Here is a 21,028-nt window from a genome sequence, read left to right as displayed (position 1 = left end):
ATTCCCAAATTATTTTTCAACTTGTTGGATTTGATTATTCCTTATATGGCAGGGAAAACAACCATGTATGAATAGAAACCAAATGGAGGACTTTCAGTGCCAAACTTTCTCTTTTATTATTGGGTGATTAATATACGTAGTTTACTTTTAACTATTAAAATTTGATCAACTAATTTGTTGCCCTAATTGGATAGAAATGGAATTTTTCTAGGAAAGCATTATTGTTTGCACTTTTAGGTTCTACTTTACCATTATATTTTTCTAAACTGATTCACAATCCGATAATGAGGAATAGACTAAGAATATGGAAGTAATTTAGGAAATATTTTGGTTGTAATAGTTTTTTCCTGGTGAGTCCTATTATAGATAACCACTTTTTTCCACCTTCTGTTTATAGATGCAGGTTGTAAGGAATGGTATAGATCAGGTATTAAAAGTTGCAAAGATTTATTTATCCATAGGAATTTTGCTTCTTTTGAACAATTGTCAGTTAATTTTAAGCTTTCCAATAAACTTTTTTTTAGATATTAGCAAGTTAGACATTTTATCTAATCTAAGCTACAAGATTTTCCTCAAATCACAAACTTAAATATTCTTGATATATTGATTTTCAGTTTGTTCACAGTGGATTAACCATGCATTTATAATTATTTACTGAATTTAAGACTAACCTCAATGGTAAAGTTTAAAAATGATTGGGAATGGGAATCTTAATATAACTTTATTCAGATGAGGACTGGCATTCCACTCTTTGTTTGATTAATGATTTGTCATTTTGTGCTAGACATCGTTTATTACAATTTAAAGAGGAACAGAGAATACATATGCCTAAACTTGAATTATCTCATTTTTATGCACATGTAAATCCATTGTGTGAAAGGTGTAAAATTTTAGAAGTCTCACTAATCCACATGTTTTGGGAATGTCCCAAATTAGGAAGATTTTGGGGAAACATTTTTCAATTTTTAATCAATGATTTTTAAGACTAAAATAGATCCATGCCCTTTAATTGCCTTGTTTGGCTTCATTCATGATCCGATGAATCCTTTATCTGTATCTTGGGAAAGTTTTAGCTTTTTAGTACACTGATAACCAGACAAAGCATTTTAATGAAGTGGAAAGATGAACTTCCACTGACTCATGGGCAGTGGCCATATGATGTAATGACATATTTAAGTTTCGAAAAAAAAATTAGATATAAAATACAAAGTTCCAGTTTGAAAAGATATGGGGTTCATTCATAGAATATTATCATAGTTGACAGTTTTGGGCTGTTGGGGTGCTCCAGAGATTCTCTGTCTGGCTTCTGAAGGTAGCAATCCAATCCAGTTTCTTTGTTCTTTTTTTAAATATATAAGTAACCTTGATTAGAGGGAGGAGTTATTTAGTGTTATTTTTTATGGTTTTTGTTTCATAATTATTGGAGTTGATATATGATGGTCTTAGACTATAATATTAATTGATATTTTAGCAAGTTATGAAGAGATTGCTTATAAAGTAATTCATGTGATTTTAATTTTTAATCTTAATAATATTAATTAACAATTAAATAATGAAAATGGCGAATTGTTAATTAGAACATTTTTACCAGTTATATATTCTGTATACGTTGATATTTCCTTCTATTATGTCAATGCAACATGTATATGAGATTATTATATTGAACTCAATAAAAATATTTTAAAAAGAAAACCAGACTGCTTTGAGCACATTGACTGAAACATGTTCAAGGAAGCAGCTTCTGGTGGCGACTGTATAAATCTGTAGGAGTATACAGCATCAGTGACAAGCTACATCAGTAAGTATTCAGACAACATCCCTGTGCCTGTAACCATCATACCGTGCTCTAATCAGAGGCCGTCGATGACAGCGGAGGTGCATGTGCTGCTCAGGAACCGAGACGTGGCTTTCAGAGCTGACAACAAGGTAACCCTAGCAAGAGCCAATCTGTCCAAGCCCATCAGAGACAAAAAGCTTGTGTGTGCGCCCAGCGCATTCATAGTCATTTCCTGGACAGCACAGACACGCGACACATGTGGAAGGGCATCCAAAACATCAACCACAGGACTACACCATCTGCCTGTGATGATGATGCCTCCCTCCCAGACACACTGAACAACTGCTATGCGCACTTTGAGGTGAAAAAAGACGTTGCAGCGCAGGGGACCACCTCTTCTCCAAATGACCAGGTGCTGTGTCTTGCAGTGGCTGACATGAAAAGAGAGCTAAGCAAGCTGCAGAAAGCTACTGGATCAGATAACATTCCCACAGAATGCTTGGGATCTGCGGCTTAGCTTGCAGATGGTCTTGCCGATGTCTTTAACATCGCCCCGAGAAGTGCTGTGGTCCCAACGTGCTTTAAAGCCGCCACCTTTATCCCCGTGCTGAAGAAATTGGCTGTCCTGACTCACTGACTACTGCCTGTTACACTCATGCTCATCAGACACATGGATGAAAGAAAAATAGAGAGTTATGGGGTAGAGGCAGTTTAGGACCTTTTTTGGAAGGAATGTATAGGACGGCACAACATCAAGTACAATTTTCTGCACCAGCTATACCTTACGCCATGAAAATTGAGCAGATCTAAATCAGAATGATCAGATCAATATTTGAGATGCGGCACTGAGACAGGAACCTTTGTGCACACATCCTGGACATGCGCCAAAGTGAAGCCCTTTTGGGTGGAGCTCAGTCAAGTCCTAAGAAAAATCATAGGTAAAGAATCCCCGCAGGTCCCTGAGTTGTTCCTGTTGGGAAATATAATGGACATGAGACTTACAATGAAGCTGTCTAAATTCAATTTGTGATGATCGCATCGGCAGTGGCCAGGAAGTGCATAGCGGATACCTGGAAATCCAACTCCTGCCTGAGCATTATACGTTGGAGCTGTGTTCCCCTGGAGAAAGTCACTTAAAAACTTGATAAAAATACGATACTTTCAAAAATATTTGGCAACCCTATTAAATTTTGTGAGAGCACGACTATAGGTCTCACCGCCCCGCCTTACCTGGCTACCCTACAGCTGTTTGGGCACGGTGAGGGGGGCAACTTGTCCCGACCAGGTAAAGTCAAGAAAATGAAACGGCCTCGGCTCTGACTGCTGTGCCGTGACAAACCCACAAAATTCTGACATGTGTTGCACCCTTTTGTTGTGAATGTTCTTTGAGGGTTGAGCTTGTGGAGTTGTTCCAGTGAACCGGTGCAGACTCGAAGGGCCGATATGGCCTGTTTCCGCTCCATAAATGGTTATATGGTTAATTGTTCTATAGACTTCTATATTGTGTTGTATTTGCTGTACTGGGTATGGAATGACCAGCAAGACTGGTCGCATAGCAAGCTATCATTGCACTTTGGTACAGGTGTTACGAGCCCAAAGGACCCCAAAACCCAGCAGCAATAGACATTCACCAAGACAAGTAGTTTTTAAAACAAAAGTTGTTTTTAATCAACTTTACATGAAAATAGAATCAAACTTTAACATCTCTATACTTAACTAACCCAAATTAACTCCCTTCTAATTCTAAGTGCACGTGTATGATATGTGTGTAAATTTAAGAAAAGTTATTTGGTTCACAGTTCAATATCACTGCTCCTTCTTCCAAGTTCTCTGGATGCAGGCAATCATTATACTGTGCACAGAATTTAACAAGTATAAAATTCATCAGGCTTTGGTGCAGGTTAATGTTTATCGCTCAGGAAGGTTTTTGTAGGGTTTGAAGAGAGAGATTTGTTGTTCCAGGATTTCCACAACTGAGGTACCACCATTAGTCACCTCAATGTCTCGCTGATGAACCTTGCCCCATCAGGGTTTTCCAGATGGTAACCTCTTTCTTTCAGGCCACCACAGAGTTCCTTTCTGTTCCACTTATTCCAGGAGAAACATCAGATGGATAGCACTTTCAGCCATCAGCCTCTCTGGAGCTTTTCTTCAGTTTCAATAAGCTTTTTCTCGTTTGCACTGTTCAGCTCCTTTCAGTGTCACACATACACTAGCTGAGAGAGCTTGTTGAACTTCTCTTCTTTCTCTCTTCAAGTGCCAACTGCGAGGAAGCCCATGTGACTTTCTCACTTGCAAAAACCCCCATCTTCTTCAGCAAACCAGAGTTCTCTCTTGATCAAGCTGTTGTCTTAGATAAACAAAACCAAGGAGTGACCTTTCTGTGAGCACCCTGTAGGTACTTGAACAGACAGTTTGTCACCTCCAAAACAATGGCTATTCATTTCATTATGTTATTTCATTTAGCACCTACTTGTGAAATGTGCATAAAATTCTCCATAGTTTTTGCAATGTTCCTGAATATGAATTCTTCAGTCTTTCAAATAAGATCTGTTTTAAAATTTATGTATGTAACCTATTAATCTTCCCATATTAATCCATTACACAGGTGACAATAAACTTGAATAAATGTCCAGTTAAAATGTATTGCTACTGTGCTGTCCCACAGCACATGACTTGCTGTATCAACTTCCATAATGTAGAAGTTCTTAGAACTTCCGGGAGTGAAAGGGTTATAATATTAAGTATATTATTAATGCATGGAGTTGAAGATGATGTATTAGCATGGAGGATTGATTAACCAATAGAAAGAAGAGGGTTGGGTACAGGTGTTTTTTTTTGGTTGGCATTTGTTGGGGAGTGGTGTGTCACAGGGGTCGGTGCTGGGACTGCAGGTGTTCACGATATGCATAAACGATCTGGAAGAGGGGACAGAGAGTAGTGTAGCCCCAGGCACATCCTGATGCTTTCCTGATCATTGTGGGAGACTTCAATCAGGCCAATCTGAAGTCTCTGATAAACTACCTCCAACATGTCACATGCAAGACCAAGGGAACTGACACACTCGACCACTGCTATACCACCTTGAAGAATGGATACCAAGCCATACTATGACCACACCGGTCAGTCTCTGGCAAGTTTGATCACCTGGCTGTACTTCTAATCCTAGTGCACAAGCAGAGACTGAAGACCCCAGCACCAGTGGTGTAGATGGCGAAAGTATGTTTGAGGGAGATGGGGGGGGCGTCTGCAGGGCTGCTTTGAATCAGTGGACTGGAACATATTCAAAAACTCATCCATAGACTTGAATGAATATGAAACCGGTGTCACTGACTTCAAGACCTGTGTGGATTCATGTGTGTCCAAGCACAAATTCTGGGTGCTCCCCATCCAGAAACCCTGGATGAATCAGAGAATTCACAACCTGCTAAGGGCAAGAAAAAGGGCGTTTAAGACCGGGATTGGGATCTTTACAATGTCAGGTACAACCTGCAAAAGCCATCTCTGAACCAAAGTGGCAATTCCAGAGGGAGCTAGAGACAGAGACCAATACATGCCAGCTATGGCAGGGAGTGAAGGCCATTACAACCTATACAGTGAGAGAGAAAGCTATAGATGGCTGTGATGCTTCATAACCCGATGAGCTTAATGCCTTCTAGGCCTGTTTTGAGAAGAACCAAACAGTGACTACTAGATATCCATGAAAAGGCTGAGGACCCTGTGATGTCTGTCTCTGAGGGCAACATCATTCAAGAGAGTGAACCCTCACAAGGTGTCAGGCCCTGATGGCAAACTTGGCAGGCTACTGAAAATTTGTGCCAACCAATTAGCCGGCGTGTACTTGGACATTTTTAACCTCTCAGTGTTGCAGTCAGAGGTTCCCACCTGCTTCAAAAGGGCATCAGTCATCCCAGTACCAAAGAAGAGCAGAGTGAGCTGCCTCAACAACAATTGCCCAGTCTGGCAGTAGCGAAAAAATGTATCGTGATTACTTGAAAGTCCGACTCGCCTCTACTTATAGCACGATGGACTGCGGAAATGAACAACTGTATGCATATGGTAAAAATCACATACAACTTGAAGAAAAATGACACTTTTGTAATGGTTTGGCAGCCATACCTGGACCACTTAGGCCCAGATACAGTACTTTAAAGGAACAAAAGATGGTATAAAAGTAACTATATATGTATATATATATATATATATATGTATATATATACACACACACACAAAAATGTAGTTTTCCCAACTGTACTCGATATACTAGAATATACATAAGCTCTGTCAGTGAACGGATCTGTATGTATGGAAGGGAAGTAGGAAGGGAGGGATGGTTTTTTTTGTTTGTTGTGTTTGTGAGAAAAAGTTTAATATATTGTATATTTAAAATGTCACCACAATTTTTGAAAAAAAAAGGAGATTGATCAACTCGTTGAACGTTGTAATGACAAGAACCATGCACTCAACGTCAACAAAACAAAGGAGATGATTGTGGACTTCAGGAGGGAGTCGGGAACACAAAATAGCCTTTATCGAGGGCTTCATAGTGGAGAGGGTCAATAACTTCTGGGTCCTGGGTGTCAGCATCTCTGAGGATCTGTCCTGGAGCCTCCACATTGATGGAATTACAAAGAAGGCTCACCAGTGCTATACTTTGTGAGGTGTCTGAAGAGATTTAGTATGTGGCTGAAGACTCTCAGCATCTTCTACAGGTGTACCGTAGAAAGCATTCTGGCTGGCTGCATCACTGCCTGGTATGGAGGTGCCAACTCTCAGAACTAGAATTAACTTAAGAGGATTGTTCATTTGGCCTGCGACATCACAGGCACCAAACTCTACTCCATTGAGGACATCTACATGAGCCGGTGTCTTAAAAAAGCGACCTCTATCCTCAAACACCCCCACCACCCAGGCCATGCCCTCTTGACTCTGCTACCATCAGTAAAAAAAAAAGTGCAGGAGCCTAAAGTAAGTATTGTTGTTGTGAAAGAAAACACAACAAAATTAAAAAATGCAACCTGCTGTACTCATAAATACAACATGCAAGAGTGCATAAAAACAAGTATAAAAAAAAACATTAAAACAATACAAAAATGCACTAATTGGGGGAGTTTAATTATCAGACGGCTCTGGGATAGAAATTGTTCTTGAGTCTGTTCGCCCGTGATTTAATGGACCTATAATCATCTACCCGAGGGTAATAGGTCAAACAAATGATGGCCCAGGTGAGTAGAGTCCTTCAGGATATTGGCTGCCTTCCCGATCCAGTGAAATTGAAATAAATCCTCCACTGGACAAGGAGCACCCACTGATCTTCTGGGACTCTGAAGATCTGTCTTATCTGCTGCCTTACAGCTGACCAATCACATGGGAATGCAGTAAGTCAGCACAGTTTCAATAGAGTAGCACTGGAAGGACACCCAATAACTTCTGTAGATTGATTTTCCTACGGATTCTCAGGAAATGGAGACATTGACTATAGAAGTGTTATTAATAGTCCATGAAAGATCCTCCACCAAATATGTCCCAGACACTTAAAACTCGTAACCCTTTCCACACAGTCCTCATTAATATCCAATGGAGCTGGGGCCATATTGTTCCTCCTGAAATCTATTATGAGCTCTTTAGTCTTCAGGGAATTCAATGCCAGATTGTTTTCCGAGCACCACAGTGACAGTCTGGACTTGGTCACTATAGGCTGACTTGTTGCCCTTGAAATGAACCCAACCACAGTTGTGTCATCTGCAATTTAATGATGGTATTCAGGGAATACTTGGAGGCACAGTTGTAGATATAAAGAGAGTACAACATTGGGCTCAACACAGCCCTGTGGGGAAGCAATGCTAAGTGTGGAGAGTAGTGGAGTAATGAGTGCCTATTTTTACAGTCGGGGAACAATTTGTTAAAAAATCCTTGATCCATAGACAAATAGATGTGGAAAATCCTAAATCAGTCTGCCTGGAATAACAGTATTAAAAGCAGAACTAAAGTCTAGCAAAAGCATCCTCATATAGCACCCCTGTTCTAAGTGGGTCAATGCTAAGTGTCGTGGCAGTAGCATCCACAGTAGACCTATTAGCCCTGTAAGCAAACTGGTGTGGATCGAAGGTGGGAGGGAGACTGGCTTTAATGTGCTGTAAAACCAGCCTCTCAAAGCACTTCATGATGACCTGTGTTAAAGCAAGCAGACAATAGTCATTGAGGCCCTTGATAACCTTCTTAGGCAGTGGAATGATTGTAACAACCTTTAAGCATGGCAGAATGATAGATTTTGACAGGGGCTTGTTGAAAATCTTCGTAAAGACCTTGGATGGTTTGCACCTGCTTGACACGCCGTCAGGGCTGGCGGCTTTCCTTGGGTTCACCACTCTAAGTACCCATCTCACATCCTGTTTTTGCATAGTGAGGACATGACTAGGGCAGTGAGTGTGTTGTCTATCTTTTCTGCCACCTCAAATCAAAATCAAAGAAATGGTCGAGATCTTCGGCCAGCCTAACATTACCATCAACAGTCATGTCATTGTTTTTATAGGTGAAGTGCTGGATGCCCTTCCATATTCGCCAGTGTTCATTATCATTGAAGTAGTCCTCAATCCTCCTCCTAAAGGCTGCTTTAGCATCCTTGATACCTCTCCTCTAGTTGACTCTAGCCGCACTATACAATACTCTATCACCTGACCTGAAAGCGATATTGCGATCCCTGAGAAGAATTTTTACATCCCTGTTCCTCCAGGGCTTCTGAGTATGATACACCCTGATCTGTTTGTCGATGGTAATGTTGTCAACACAGTTCTATATATATATCTGAATATTGCAGCCATATCCTTCTCCAAATCCTGACTTTTGAAAATGCCCCAGTTGGTCAGTTCAAAGCAATCTTGGAATTCCAAGGAAGCTCCTTTCAGCCATGTCTTCACGATCTTTACAGTGGATGGAGCCTTCCTGCTGGAATTAAAAGTATGGAAAGGTGATCCAACCAGCCTAAATGTGGTAATGAAATTGCTCTAAAACCTTTCCCCCCGCCTAGTCACACAGGTGACATACTGTTCAAATTTCAGGAGGACTTCCTTCAAATCTACATGATTGAAATCTCCAGCAATGATGTGAACTGCTTCAGGGTGATTACTCTGTTAGTTAATAGCTTTGAGAAGGAAACCCAAAACTGTGCTCACATTGGCATTGGTGGAATATAAACAGCTGTAACTATTACAATAGTAAACTCCCATGGGAGGTAAATAGGTCTGTATTCAACTACCAAGTACTCCAAATCTGGAGAATAATGACTATGATTTCTGCATTTGTGCACCAGTTGATAAACACCATATGCATAACCCTTCTTCCCCCCCCCCCCCACCCCCCTTGCTTTTACCAGGGTCCTTATTTCTGTCCCAGCAGAACGCTGTCTGGTCTGTTAGTTCAACAGCAGCATCTGGGATAAATGGTTGTAGCCATGTTGCTGTTATCAGCATAATACAGCAGTCATCAAGGAGCGTATTCTTGGAAATCTGCAGTTTAAATTCATCCATTTTGTTAGTGATCTGGTATTCACAAGACAAATGCTCTAAATGGCTGTCTCCTGAGCCTGTCGAGCACTTCAGACCGACGCCCCCACTTCTTCTTGCACCTATAACTCCACTTCATGCCCGACCTGATGTAGGGCATGATCCACCACTGGCCCAATTTCCTGGTAATCTCTTTCAGCCTGTTGCAGGAGTGCAGAAACACACTCACCATGGCCCTACTACACTGACTCCACAGTAGGTATGTCTCGCCCATCAGAACCTGACATTCGTGCATTCACTCACTCACTCTCTCACACTCACACAAAAGAAGCGCAATCTCACTCACACACACACACACACACACACACAAAATTTGCATTTTGATGCTGCTGCAAAACACCAAATTTCATTGCTTGTTGTTCATGACAATAAATTCCTATTCTGATCTAAGTTTGTTGATACTAAATTGAGTGGAAAAGCAAATTGTGCCGAGAATACAGATGCAGAGAGATTTTGATTAGTTAAGTGAGTAGACAAAAGTCTGCAGATAGAGTACAATGTTGGCAAATGTGGCTTTATCCACTTTTGAAGGGAAAAATGGAAGATCAGAATATTACCTAAATGGCAAGCACACTGCTGTGCAGAAGGATTTGGAAGTGCTTGTGCATGAATCGCAAAAGTTTGGTTTGCAGGTGCAGCAGGCTACCAAGAAGGCAAATTAAATTCTGGTCATTGCTGGAGGGATTTAATTTAAGAGCAGTGAGCTTATGCTGCAACTGTACAAAGTTCTGGTGAGACTGCATCTGGAGTACTACATGTAGTTCGGGTCTTCTTACTTGAAATGAAGGGTTAATGAGAAGAGATTGAGTCATCTGGAATTGCTCCAATTGTGAGGTTTTAGAGGGAATCTTTTAGAAATTTAAAATTATGAAAGGTATAGATAATATAGAGGTAGGTAAGTTGTTTACTTTTGGAGGGGTAGCCAGAACTTGGGGACATAGCTTCAAAATTCAGGGTAGTAAATTTAAGATGGAGATGAGGAGGAACTGCTTTTTTCAAAGGGTTGTAAATCTGTGGAATTTGCTGTTCATTTAAAAAGTGGTGGGGACCTCAGTAAATATATTTAGGACAAGTTTGTATAGATTTTTTGCATAGTAAGGGAATTAAGGGATTTGGGGAAAAGACGGGTGGTGGAGATGAGCCCATCATCCAATCAGCCATGGTCACATTGAATAGCAGAGAGGCCTCCTTGTCCAGATGGCCTACTCCTGCTCCTATTTCTTATCGTATGAGGAGTATTTGACAGCTCTTGGGCTGTATTCATTTGAATTTAGGAGAATGAAGGGGGGAATCTCTGAGTCATGGAGTATACGACCAAGTGGAAAAACTCATAGGAAGACATGAAACAAATGGAAAATAAAGCAGAGAGAAAGCTATAATGAAAATACAGAAGTTACAAGCAGCAAGAGAATGAGAGCATGGAGAGTCTAGGGCAAGAGAACACAACTTCAGGATTCAAGGTGTCTGTTTAGAATAGAAATGCATAGGAATTTCAGCCAGAGGCTGGTAAATCTGTGGAATTTGTTGCCACGGTGGTTGTGGAGGCCAGTTCATTGGATGTATTTACGACAGATTGGTAGGTTCTTGAATAGTCAGGGCATCAATGGTTATGGGGAGAAGGATGGTCAATGGCGCTGAATGGGAAAGTGGATCAATTCATGATTAAATGGTGGGGCAGACTCAATGGGCTGAATGGCTAACCTCTGCTCCTATGGTTTTGTGTATGTTGCTCAATAAGTGTATATATCTTCTCACTGACAGCTTGTGTTACTCAGAATACTTCACACTCTTTATTGCACTTTCTTGGTATTCAGGTTTTTTTTTTTTTTAAATTTTTTTATTTTTCACACCATAAATCACATTAGCCATGATATACACTATTTCTTTTTCACACATATACAGTGACTTTTTCTCCCCCCCCTTTTCCTCCCAAACCACCCCCCCACCCCCCCCTCTCATCCATTTTAGGTTCTTGATGTCCCTTTTCTGTCCTCCAAGCTCTCATTCTCTTGCTGCTTGTAACTTCTGTATTTTCATTATAGCTTTCTCTCTGCTTTATTTTCCATTTGTTTCATGTCTTCCTATGAGTTTTTCCACTTGGTCGTATACTGCTTCTGTTTTCATTTGAAACTTTAATTTTGTCATCTTCTGGTGATTAAAGTGAATTAACAATCCCAATTTCCCTGTCTTTGCCAATGTAGCTTCCTGTTGAATGTTGCAAAAAATCACCACCACATTTAGCTCTATCAAGTCATTGAACTTAAAAGATTTTTTCTACATGAGACATTTCGTGAGATTATTTTTGTGTAAACACAAAATACTACAACTCCAATTATCTGAAATGGTCGGGACTGGGCTTATGTCAGATAAACGTTTTCTTTCTGGATAACTGTGTTCAGGAGTGCAACTCTGTCGTGACGAACTAGCCCTGCTTGTTACATGAGGTCAGTGGGGCAGTCACGACACGTACCAGTCTCTTCTGCCTCAGAACAGAAGTTGACATGTGCGTTTGCGTGAGCGTGACGCAAGCAGTGGGGTGTATGCGCGGTCCCCGACTGCTGGCCTGATAAGCAAGCGCGTGAAGTTTGTATAAACACTCTGCTGTGACACTCGAGCTAACAGCCTGCGTCTCTAGTCTGTTCCACTGCTCTTGGACAGCACAGTACAATTGGTCATTTTTGAAAAAACAGCCCAGTTGCAACAGCAAATCACTCGTAACCGTTTAAACAACAGCAAACAACAAGGGAAGGCTTTTTAAGCATTAAAATAATGTTTAATTCTCACCAAAAAAAAATGCTGGCTGCCGCCGATCACCGACACCTGCCCAGGAACCTGATGATCCCGCTCCTTCCTGGGAGGCTACTCTCCTTGATGACGCTGGGACAAGGGATTCTTCTGACCACTGGGAGATCATGGCATGCCGTTTGAGAAGAGAATTGGAGAGAAAAGTCAATGGGGGAAGGTAAAGAAGAAATAGAAAGAGAGAGGGGAAGGAGATATCTGAAACCAGGATAATTGTTATAATTTCACGTTGAGTGAATTCTTTCAATCTGTGAGGTCAGTTCAACTCAGAAAAAATTTAGATAAATGAGTATTTCTGATTTGTTTTGGATAGCGTCATTTTTCTAAAATTTAAAAAATGTTTTGGATAAATGTGGATTTCGGAGAATCTGATTTTGGATAATCAGTGGTACTGTAGTTCAATTTGTTTTATTTATTTTTCATCTAATTTCCTTTCATAAAGTTTGCAGATGGAAATTAGATTTTCTTTTCACTTCTGAAGTATTTTTTTTAAATTTAATCACAAGTCAACTTCTATGTTATGAAATTCTGAGTTAATATTGGAAATAAGGGCGTATAAATGTTTCCTCTCCAAAGCTTAAATTTCATAACACATTTTAAATGGGTCAAGCAGAATTAATTGTGTGTAGAGCACCTGATGTAATGTCCCAGGATTTACAGGGACCAAAGGAATGTTTGAGAATTATCCTGGAACATTTGTAAGTGGAATATTTGATGCCTCTGAACTTGTATGGCTGCGTTGCCAGAACTGCTGTAACATGGTCTAATCGCCATGTCCACCTGCTGTCAACTCCATATAGGCATTAAATGGCCTGTTAATAAAGCTGACGATGGTATCTAATATGGCGGCGCCTATGATCGGCATCAGCCACAAGGAGTTGTAGAATCTGTGGAAGCGGACTGGCACAGGACACCAGAGAAGCAGAGGAGACTACCCATGAGACGGTGGCCATGGCAATGAACCAGTGAATGGTTCTGCGGTTGATGAAAAATAGGTGGCAGGCTGTTGGTGACTCGAGACAAGGAGCCCATGCAGGCTGTGGGCTGCTGGCAACTACCGTTGAGGCATTAATACCAGGCTGCGGACTGCTGGAGACTGGTTCAAGACTGGCTGAATGGGCACCAGGTATTGGAAATGGGATGTAAGAGGGTGTTGAGGGCAATGAAGGCTTCCTGATCATGTCAGAGGTTTGGGCTGCTGATGGTTTGGACTAGATGCTGTGTATCTGGAGTTGAATCTACAGATACTCAATATCACTGAGGGAACTCTCTTGCTTCTTTGACTATAAGAAGTGCATCTGCTGATGGCAAATTTGTCGATTTGGTCAACCTTATGGTCGATAAAATCAAATATTGTGTCATATTGCATTGTCTTTATTACATGACAATAAATTGATTCTTGAATGTTATCCCTGCTGGAGTTTAGAAGGATGAGGGCAGATCTCATTGAAATTTATGTGGAATGGCCTGAAAAGGGTAAACTTGGAGAAGATAATTCAAGTAGTGAGATAGTTTTGGACCAGTAGTCATAACCTTGAAATAAATGGATGTCCCTTCACTACAGAGATGAAGTCAGATGGTGGTGAATTTATGGTATTCAGTACGGTAAAATCCCCATCATCCCCAACACCTACTGGGATCCCGGGTGCCAGAGAAATGTGAATTTTCTAGTTGACTTAGGCTAACTCTTATAATGCCTAATGAATACATCTGCATTAAGAATACACCTTTTAAAAGACAAAGTGTAAAGTAATTAAAAAAAAAATCAGTACTGTAGTCTTTAATTGTGTAAAGTTCACTTTAATCAAGTAATTCCAGTAACTTACAAAATTTAAATTTAAATCGAACCCCAGTCATTGGCGCCATAACAGTGTTGCACTAGCCACTACAATATCTGTGCTGCCATCATAATTAAAACCCCCTCTCCCAAGTTTACAAATAAAGCCTTGCTGATATACTTAATACTATTAAAGACATAGACTCTTAGTAGGCAGGGATAAAGAGACACTTTGGGAGAGAGGCTGCAGTGGCGAGTGACAATGGCCAGCTCTGCATCCATTTTATTCAAACACTATTCAAACAGCTGTGGGCGGAACGTGACCAGGGCGCTCCGCTGGCTGAATGCTTCCCAAGGGTTGTATGTTACTTTGGAGAGCCTTTACGTTTACAATTTTAAACTTAAAAAATTTTTTTTTTGCCTGTTGTTTGAGTTTCTGGTTGATTGAGTGCAAGATAATGGGGATTTTACTATTTTTAAAGTGGAGGCTAATGGGTTTTTGATTAGTAAGGGCGTCAAAAGTTGCAGTGAGAAATCAGGAGAATGTGGTTGAGTGGAAAAATATATCAGCCTTGATTTGGCCTAATTAGAATGGTCTAATTCTGCTCTGAAATTTTGTGGTCTTGTATCTTGGAATAAGAATTTACACCCACTTGCTGGAGGTTTAATAGCAATGTAGAAATGTGTAATGCTGAGTTTTAAAATGTAATTTTTTTTTCCTTGTTAATCCTTCCTATTAGCATTGCAATGGTATATACTTCACTTCTTTTTCAGAGCACAGGCAATTGCCATTGGTCAAGCATTATTGGATGGAAGATGGCTTGACTGTGTAACTCATCATGACCAACTCTTCAGAGATGAATATGCCTTGTACAAGCCTTTACAGGTAGCTGAATAAAGCATGAACTTGCTTGTTTCTGGTTACACAAAGCAGTCTTTTTTGTTTTGTATTATTTACATATAAAATCAAGGTAAGTCACCTGTACTGCCACAATAATGTGTTACAATCTAATTTTAACATTTTTGGTTTATTTTTGCCATATTAAATGCCTCTTCTTTGTGTACTGAAGAAACAGTAAAAATTAAATGAGGTAAACACAGCAAGAAGGGAAAAATAGTTATCAAATTTTCCAGAGTGGCTGTTACATTATAACCCCTTGCAATCGAAAATCTGTTGTTCACTGTATTCACCTCATTCAATGGTATTACTTTAAGTTTACACAGTATTCTAAATAAATTTGATTTTGCTATCATATAAATGAACTTGTCCACAAATATTCAGACTAGATAGTGAAAGCAGGAAAAAAAAACTCCCAAGTCACTTGACTTCTTATCACCATTTTTTAATAAGTTGTGGGCATTAAAGAGCTAACTTGATCAATTTGCTTCATGTCTTGGCAAAACTGAGGGGAATCCTTAAGAATCTGAAGCTGGAGGAGGTCATCTAGATTCTGTCATTCAATAAGATCGGGACAGATCTGGTTGAGGGCTCAGCTCCACTTACCCGCCCACACTTTATTCCCCTTTTTGTTACAGTGATCCCTAATCAAGGGTGATCTCTACAAGGTGATGCTGAGATGACTTGGGCTTCTGAACCTGCAATCTCAAACCTCCTGTAACGACTGAGACATTTCTGTGCAAGCCCAGTACTTCTGGCAAAGGGTTATTTCCTTCTCTTTCCCTCTTTTCAACTTTACTGGCAGAGAATATATCAACAAAGCAGGCCTCTGTCTTGCAGTAAAAGCATACAGAAACGCTGGAGGAAATGTCTCCTATGGACACTGAGTTCCTCCAACATTTTGGTGTGTTTCAGTGCAATCACAGCATCTGCAGTCCTTTATGTTTTGCTCTTTTTGGAACTTGAGCACCTTTTGATGCTGACGATTGGACTGCTCCACCATTTGTGTGCAGTGGTAATCCTGTGTGGTGGTGATTTGTTATTGCACTTCTGGCCATATGCTCTATGCAGAGAACCTGGTTCCAATCCCTGCCCTCTGCTGGTGTTACCCTGTCAATGTACTGGTGTAAGTGGTGCAGACGCCAAAATGTAGTCCTGTATAATTAACTTTGTTACAATACACTTGAACTTGCACAGATCTGAAAGGTAGATCCTGCACCCTGGCTGACCCATTGCTGAGGAAGAGTAGTTCCTGTTCCACATGCTAACAGACAGCTAGATCTCATCATCCTGCCTATTGAATGCTATGGGAACCATTGTCTCCCCTACATTTTGTTTAGCTGCATGTCTTTGCCCAGCGCGGACACTTCTTTGTGGTACTCGATCCAGGCCAGTGAAGTTTGTTGACATTACCATCAAGGTGTCTCTGGTGAAGTGAGAACTGCTGAGCAAAAATGTGGGGGAATTGCAACAGCTTTCATTACATATAACACGAGTTGCTGCGTTGATTGTAGGATTTCATTACTCCATCAACACCTAGAGCAGATACTGTTAGTTCCCAACATATTGAGCATTTACTCTGCTAGTCCCAATGCTGAGCAGTTGCAACACTCACCCACAACCACTCAATAATGCCATCAAATCCGATACCTAGGTATTAGATTAGATAATAATTTAGGTCACCTATACAAATTAAATTATCAACCATTAATGAAGAAATTACAAGATGACTTAGAACATTGGAAAGAATTGCCACTAACACTGATAGGGAGGGTAAATTGCATTAAAATGAATGTCTTCCCAAGGATACAATACCTATTTCAATCGTTACCAATTCCTTTAACAGAGAAATTCTTCAATGAACTAAAGAGAATAATAATGAAATTCTTATGGAAAGGGGGAAACCGAAGATAGCGCTAGATAAATTAACAGAATGGTACAAACAAGGAGGTTTGCAGCTACCAAACTTTAAAAAATTATGATAGAGCAGCACAATTAAGATATCTATCAGATTTTTATCAAATAAGGGAAAAACCAGATTGGACCAAGATAGAGCTAGATAAAATGGGGGAGAAGGTACCAGAACATATATTTTATAAGTGGGATGAAAAACTGGTGCAATATAGAAGTTCACCAGTACTGCACCATTTACTCAATATATGGAAGAAGATTCACGTAGAAAGGAAAAAAACAAATTACCAACTACCAAAATTATTATTGATGCAAAATCAACTAATCCCCTTCACAATAGATAACCTTTCCTTTAGAGAATGGGAGAGAAAATGAATTAAAAGAATAGAAAATTGTTTTTTGGGAAATAATTTATTAACATTTGAACAAATGAAATACAAATATGGAATAACTCAGGGTACAATGTTTGCATACCACCAAGTGAAAACCTACTTAAAGGACAAACTGGGAAGCAGACTGAGATTACCAGAAGAAAGCAGCTTTGAATATGTGATTACAGAAACAACGATAATAAAAAGATTTATAACAAACATGTACATCAAGCTGCAAGAGAAGGAAAATGATGAAATAAGCTATAAACCCAAACAAAAGTGGGAAAAAGATCTAAACATAAAGAGAAAAAATGAAATATGGGAAAATTTATGCTCTGGAACTATAAGAAATATAAATATGAGGTTACGCATGATACAATATAATTGGTTACACAGGCTATATATCACACCCCATAAGTTAAATAAATGGGATCCAACATTATCGGATAGATGTTTTCACTGTAAGAAGGAAACGGGAACAACAGTACATGCAATTTGGGCATGTGAGAAAGTGGAAAAGTTTTGGGAGGATCTAAATCAGGTATTAAATAAAATCACAAAAAGCAACATACCAAAAAATCCACAGATCTTTCTTCTAAGTAATATAAGAAGTAAAGAATTAGGCCTCAAACTGGATGAAGCGCAAAAAAGATTTATTATGATAGCCTTAGCTGTAGCAAAAAAATGTATAATGTCAACTTGGAAATTAGAAGAGAGCCTGAGAGTACAGCAGTGGTACATAGAAATGAATAAATGTATTCCATTGGAAAAAATAAAACATGATTTAAAAAATAAAGTCACATTATTTGAACAAATTTGGGAAGCGTATATGGAACACAACAGAGAGGGCCTACCGCGGACCTCCACCCCCTAAAATGATAGAATGAGAAGAAGACAAAATGACCTGATCCAGTGTGTAAAAGAAGATGTCACAATTTTCTTGTTTATTTTCATTGTGTGATGACATTGTTTAATGCTTTCATTGTATTGTATATGTTGAACATTTAATGGGTTTGGAGGGGGGGTGGGAAGGAAGAAGGGAGGGAAGGGAGGGGGAAAAAAGGGGAGAAAATGCCACTATGTATATTCAAAAGGGAAATTTTTGTGTGTATTTTGATTAATATGGTACATAGTGTGAAAAATTTTAATTTTTAAAAAAAGGCAGTCTCTTCACACAGCAATGAATAATTCATTGCTAGATTCCGAGCAGATTCCTAGCACAGCGATAATGGGATAAAATGCAATAACAATCCCTTTTTGCACAGTACAGCTCATGTTTCTGAGAATGCATCCCAATTGTCAGGTGCATCTGCTGTATTGAGATTGATGCATCTAAAAAATAAAAATCTGGGACAAAAAACCTTTTTGGAGGCACATCCTGAGGAAAATTTGGATAAAGGGTTAGGGTTAAGACATGCCCTTAAGTGTGGAATCTGAGCCTTCATAACCACCTCTGGAGATCTCCATTCACTTTCCAGATGTAACTCTGGAATAGAGATGTAACAATGCCATAGGGTTGGGAAATTCACCATTTAGGGCAGTTAAACATTTTCCCCATTCTCAACTGTAGTTTTGTGATGTTGTTCTGGCATGCAAGAAAAACAAAATTAAACAAGTTGAACACTGAAGGAGTACCTTTTATTTTTGGAGGGGATTTGTCAATAAAATGACAAAATACTTGATACAGTTAAGTAATTTAAGACTTGTAGATAGAATACATTCATACATTTCTAGCATTTTCATTTAAAAAGTATACATTTTATGCTTCTAGAGTCATTAAACAATAGGCAAGCTTGTTAAATGGAAGTGGTGTAAAAGGAAATTGTTGAATTTAGGAACTACTTTTTTCTGAATGTCAATCAAAGTTTATGATAACAGCATTTCAAAAACAAATTTCAGATACTGGAGTTTTGAACAAGCCTTGAATTTGGAAGGACTCAGTAAGTTGGGCAACATTCATGGAGAAAATGTTTCGAATCAGGACTCTTCTAGGCTATGGTGGATATAACAAGTATAAAAAGATGGAGGAAAAGGGTGAGAGAGGGACAAAGACATTTGAATATTTGACAGGTGAAGGTGGGGGCAGGGAGTAGAAACAAGTATTGAAATAGGCTTAGAAAATGGAACAGGTAAAGGACATGGAAACTGTAGAACCAGAAGAGGGTGGGGGTTACCTAAAATGAGAGAGTTCAATGGTCATAGCCTTGGGTTGTACACTTCTCATTGTGCAGTCATTAGTCTGTGTTATAGTTTTTCCTTATTTTTGAATAGTGACATTTATAATCTACCTGTTACAAAATAATGTTACTTAATAGCGGAATTTGGTTTCAAATAGATAGTTTTTTTTCATTTCTAGTCAATTTTAACTGCTGAGTTGAAAATGAATGTGTACATTTCAGAGTACAGAGTTCTCTGAGACACCATCTCCAGACAGCGACTCAGTAAATTCTGTGGAAGGCAATTCAGAACCATCATGGTTTAAAGACATCAAGTTTGATGACAGCGATACTGAGCAGATGCAGGATGATGGAGAAGAAATCATGCAAAGTATGTAGCTCATTTAACAATGCAGTAATTGAGGCTGCTACTTTAAGGCATGTGGATAAAGTATCCTTTGATAGTATTTGCATATCTGTGTGGCTCTCAATGTGCAACAGTTTTTGTTCTTGTTTATACTGTGGTATAGTTATTCTCCATTCTTCTCAAAAGGAGAGGAAAACCTTTCACTTGTGCCTTTGCAAATATTGAAGGTGAAGAAAAGTGCTGCTCAGGATACATTCTGAGAGGAGTTTCACCTCCGATACTTGTTAAAATATTTTCGTGAAAATAGAGAAAAGTGTTCTTTCTGCCTAATTTGAATGATGAGAACAGAGTTATATCAAGCAGAATGTATTCCTTGTCTTCTTGGCAGCCTATGATCTTGAAGATAGACCATATTAAGGAATGTAGAGTAGTTTCATAAATTGGATTTTTATCTAATACAATTACACATAGATTTTGTGTAATGGTGATTGTTGAAAGGATGAGATAGGCTGCCTGGATTGTTTCCATTGATGCAAATAGAACAGCCATCAGGTTTTGTTTAGTATTTCTGGAGACATAAATTCTTTAAGTTATCTTTTACCTCAAATTTTTTAAAAACTGATAAGCAATTTGTGATTACACCTCTATGGCCTGACAGCTCATTTCAACACAATGGTTTGTATGCGGTAATCCAAAATTGCACTGTAATCTGTAACTTTGGGAAGGTACAAAGACTGAACCATTGTCTAGAGAAAGGAAGAAGGTGAAATGAGCAGCAATGGTCAGTGGTACGATCTGATAAAATCAGCCTTGTGATGTTTTGTGGAGGTAATCAGAGAAGGTCAGCAATTCCCGTCTAGAATTGTGCTTCTGTTGCAAGCTCCAGGGGATAAAAAGGAATCTATAGATAAGGTACTTTCCTCACGGCTGCTAGAGGTATGTGGGTCAAGAAAAGAGAACTAGACAACAAAGAATATTAAGCCTGTACTAAGTTTTCTGTTGAAAATTTGTTGGTTAATATCAATGAGCATAGCAATATTAATTTATGTACTCCATTTCATAGGTGATTTAAAAGTTTGTCTTTTGACATGTAAATAGGGTAACTTTTTTAAAAAAAAAGATAAAATTTGAGTATAACGTTTTTGTGCAATTGAACTTTGACATGCATATGTTTGCTTTCCACAGTTTTAACTTGGAATGGCATTTGTTTTTTTTTAGTTTGTTCGTGTATTATCCTTTTTCCAGCTACCTCTTGTGTATTTGTGGAACATCTATAGATTCTTTCATTCTCTGACAGTTAATGTATTCCATACATTAAAATATGGAGTTAAACTTCATACAACAGTCAGTATCATAATCAGTACATTTTTTACAGGGCGGTTTTCAATGCAGCCAAGAGGTTAATCT

At 39.2% G+C, this 21,028-nt stretch overlaps 1 protein-coding gene across 1 annotated transcript in view; it reads left to right on the top strand.

Moving 5' to 3' along the window:
- Positions 1-21,028, top strand: part of pikfyve (phosphoinositide kinase, FYVE finger containing) — a 133,505-nt gene that overhangs the window by 50,064 nt on the left and 62,413 nt on the right. Inside the window, 2 exon segments of the mRNA XM_069934451.1 lie at positions 14,693-14,804; positions 19,498-19,645. Of these exon segments, the coding sequence (XP_069790552.1) occupies positions 14,693-14,804; positions 19,498-19,645 (260 nt within the window).

The sequence above is a fragment of the Narcine bancroftii genome, chromosome 4, assembly GCF_036971445.1.
Source record: "Narcine bancroftii isolate sNarBan1 chromosome 4, sNarBan1.hap1, whole genome shotgun sequence".
Classification (NCBI taxonomy): Eukaryota; Metazoa; Chordata; class Chondrichthyes; order Torpediniformes; family Narcinidae; genus Narcine; species Narcine bancroftii.
The sequence above is the reverse complement of the archived record's forward strand: the minus strand, read 5'-3'. Positions and strand labels throughout refer to the sequence as shown.